The sequence below is a fragment of the Centruroides sculpturatus genome, unplaced genomic scaffold, assembly GCF_000671375.1.
Source record: "Centruroides sculpturatus isolate CEXI.00-Female unplaced genomic scaffold, Cexi_2.0 scaffold2454, whole genome shotgun sequence".
Taxonomy (NCBI): domain Eukaryota; kingdom Metazoa; phylum Arthropoda; class Arachnida; order Scorpiones; family Buthidae; genus Centruroides; species Centruroides sculpturatus.
The window spans coordinates 1-4217 of NW_019386718.1; the positions used below are offsets into that span (position 1 = coordinate 1).

Sequence of the window (4217 nt, forward strand, 5' to 3'; positions counted from 1 at the left end):
GGAGTGTAATTATATTATTGGGCGACAATTTAAAAAATTATGAACCTTTAAATTTCCACTGTCGTTCCTAAATCTCAGAAACGGAGGTAGATAAAAGAAAGACGAAACTAGATGCGGAAACCTTCAGTGCAGGACACCTCGACTATATGATCATCCAATAGAAATCAGAAGTGATGTTTTTTCACTTCAAAAATATTTTCCTTTAAAGATGTAAGTTAAATGACTGGCACGACTCTATTCTTAAAGTGAAAGTATGATGTATATGGAAAAGCCACTACTGATTTGAGGTTGAAAACATATATTTTAAATTAAAAGAATTAAAAACATGATCATAAATTGCAGATTGGTTTTGTGAAGATATCATAATAAATAAATGCTCGTTTTATTACAACATTTGTTAATGAATTTTAGCCAGAGTATTAATAATAAACTTTGACAAATAATATGTTTAAATGTTTTGTTACATATTTTATCCTAACAACAATTTCATATTTGAATAAATTCAATTAAAATAATTTTTGAATTGAAATTCTATTAATTATTGATTTTTTAACATTTATATTAAATAAATAACGCTAAGCACGAAAAGACAGCTTAAAAATATTTTTTCAGTCAATTCTACTTAAAAGAAATAAGTGTAAATAAACTTACTATTACCACACAAACAATAAGTAAGGGTAATATTGCAGTTTCAATTCATATTCTCTTAAAATTTGATTTGTTGCTCCAGGAAAATGTTTTCAAAAGTAAAGATAATAGATAAATAATTAAGTTCATCTCTGGCTCAATCTGGATTATCGTGCTTAAGACTCATTAATATCGACTGAGCTAGAATTTCGTGATTACAAGAAATTAATATTGACCAGCAGTTTCTTCCTTGTTTATGTGATTAGAATGCCAAGCTAATATTGTCTATTTAAAAAAAAAATTGCATCAATTAAAAGTGAAGCTGATTTAGCCTAATTTGCCTAATGCTATAATAAATTAAGCATCATTGGACAAATATAACTTTGGTTGATTTTTCTTAGTTAACAGTATTCATTCAATAATTGTGTATTTTTTTTTACTTTTAGTAATTATGCAAAAGCGATCTCCTATATATATAAATTAGGATGTTTGTTTGTTTATTTGTTTGTTTACTATCCATGCCTAGGCCATTTAACCAATTGCTACGAATTTCGACAGTAACGTTTAAATACTTCTACAACCCAGTATTGTAATGTACTGTACTTGGATCATGTCGTACAGTACATTACAATACTGGGTTGTTACTGTGTAATTACATTCTTTATACGTTAATTCACTTATCTGAATTTTCGATTATCCGAATCACCTGTAAAACGAATCAATACGGATAATCGGAGTTCTACTTTATATATATTTATTACAGTGTTAGAAAATTATGAACGTAGAATTAAAGGGAGAAGGTAATGCAACAAACAAGAGAGAGTGCTTTCTGAGAGAAATTTTATGTAACATTGGCCCCTATTCAGGTATTAATACTTGACAAATGAAAACCCAGATAACTCGTGCTGATCACGTCAATGAGGCACGAACCACGACCAACTAAATTTTTGTGTTTAGTAGTTTCATCCAATCTGCCACTGGCGAGCCCATTGGTTCAAGAGACATTTCGAAGAAAGTACTTAAAAAATGAACTTTTTATTCCTAAACCAATAAAATGATTGTAAAATTAATAGCGTAAAACAACAGAACACGTGGGCGATCTGATAAAAGAAGTATATCTCGCCTAAACTTTCTATGAGAAACTGTTCGTATTTAAGCATTAAAAACATGGAAACACTTGGTAAACCACAGATGCCAACTCATTGGTGCCTTCAGAAGCAAACTTATGACCATAGTTTTATTCACTCATATTGTTCTAAACAAAGACCATTTGAAAGATTGAAAGCAGTAACACCGAACCTCAATACAAACGAGACGTTTGTATTGAGCTCAACGAAGGCTATATTGAAACATGTTTCTACAGATTAGAAAAAAACTTTCTGAGATTTTATTCAAATAGATTTTTATTTTGTAAAAAATTTATTTATGATTTTGATGGCACAGTGCATCAATTCTTAAAATAATTTTCACTATAATACAAAAGCATAGTCAGGATTTTCTCCAACAGCAAAAATAAAATAACGTTATTTGTTAAAAAATGGTTTTATTTGAACATTTGAAAACGCTAAAAGTAATTAGTTGCAATGTTATTCAAACCTATCTAAACTAGCCTATGGGAGTTCTGGCTAAATCCTGTCAAAATTTCTTTCTGAAATTTATTTTTAGTTTCCAGAACCCTCTTTTTATGCACAATCATCATACAATGACCTACAAGCTGATCTTCGGTCATTGTTGACCATATCCAACCTTTTACCCTGCATAAGGTGCTGAAGGCTCTTTTCATGGTGCACGTTGTGCAGGGCTGTGCAAGTAAGATAAGTAGCGCCCATTATATCGATGGGTAAAACAATTGCGTTTCTTTAACTAGTGCAGCTAGTTCTATCTCCTTCAATTCGGCATTTTTTCCTCTCCATTGGTTATACCAAAGTTTAGCTTCACCGAGGAAATAATTCAAATTGTAGTCACTGCAAAAAATTATAGTTTTTTTTAAAATCCTGATACGTCATGTCAAGCATTGCGTAAGTGCGCAACGTAACCAATGAGATGCGGGCAAGTTCTCATCAGAAAAACGCTGTTCTACTGACATTATTAATGAATCTATGGATAGAATAATTAGTGATCTTCTCCAAAACTCACTGCGAGACTGTACTGGTGGATTCACGCGATGTTTCTGATGATTTATGATTTCAATATGACTCGCGGCATATTGAAATGATTCCAAGCTGTTCAGCCTCTGCAATAACACTTTGACTTTCAATAACCGCATTTCCGCAGTGTTTTCTCATGATGTCGGTGTTTTTTTTTTTTTTGTTTTTTCTTGTGATTTGCACATTGAAGTAAGTCCACACATTTTTCATTAATGGTCTTTTAAGAGTTGCCAGATGCAAGTGAAGCATCGGTTTCGAGGCAGCTAATGCCATATATGATTGCCTGTTTTTACCAACTATGTCATATGCATCTGCTGTTTGGAGCGCTGCTGTTTCCCAATCTCATAACCATTGGCGTCTGAGATCTGCACAACGGATTGCCTTATTACGACTTACCAGGTGCTATTTCACTGTTTCAAATGCAGTCCTCCCTGTGGTGGCTGGAAAGCTCCCCATCCTCCAATTTTTCCAATTTAATAGCAAACGTTTCTGTATCTCTAGAGGCAGGAATGTTGATATTAATGGAACCATATTTAACGCCACCGTGTTTGAATTAGACAGGTCTCTATCTACACTCCCACATCCTGCCTCTAGGAAGGGAGTCTCTCATCGTTTTACCTCTACGGAGATTGAAGCTTTTACAGATGGATCCAAGTCAACGGACAGCACAGCTAGTGCCTTTGTGATCTTTCATGCCGATGAAGACGTTTACAATGAATTTTTTGCTCTACACCCGGAATGCTCTGTCTTCCAAGCTGAGATCTTCGCTGTATTGATGACAAACAACTGGTGCAACTCTAACGTTGTGAACAAACTGATAAACATATTCACAGACAGTGCTGCGACTGTTGTTGCTTTGGGGTATAAGGATAATACTCACCCTATTGCGAACGACATCTTCGCTGCAGCTTCTACGTCTTTTAACAAGTATGCCATCAATTGGATCAAAGGACACAGCGACATTCCGGGTAATGAACGAGCTGACTTTTTGACGCCAAACGTAACGACTAATCCTTATACTCCTCCTGCCTACAATCTCATTCCTAAGTTAAGACTTCAATACCTTATCTGTGACAATGCTTTGAAAACCTGGCAACTGCATTGGGACAAGATCCCACAACAAAACATAACAAAACGTTTTATCTCAAAGGTCAAGGAACGCATTCACAGCAAATGAATTCAACCCATACATGATTTAACCCAGTTTTTGACAGAACACGGGCACTTTCGTGTTTACCTGAAAAGGTTTCACTACTCTAATTTTGACTGCTGGCAGCTGTGTGGGGTGTGGGACGGTGTCATGCACTATTTATACAACTGTCCTACGCTGGATGACATCAGGTATCAGTGCATGCAGCATGCGAATATGAACAATATAGACTGGCCACTAAAGACTGATTTTTTGTTTCAAAATAACAGCAACTTTAACTTGTTAAAGTAATT

At 34.4% G+C, this 4217-nt stretch overlaps 1 protein-coding gene across 1 annotated transcript; it reads left to right on the forward strand.

Moving 5' to 3' along the window:
• The first annotated feature begins 3072 nt into the window (after window positions 1–3072).
• LOC111615652 lies at window positions 3073–3951 on the forward strand. Its single transcript, XM_023357076.1, has one exon. The coding sequence runs from the start codon at window positions 3073–3075 to the stop codon at window positions 3949–3951; it is 879 nt and encodes a 292-aa protein (XP_023212844.1).
• The last annotated feature ends 266 nt before the right edge of the window (window positions 3952–4217 follow it).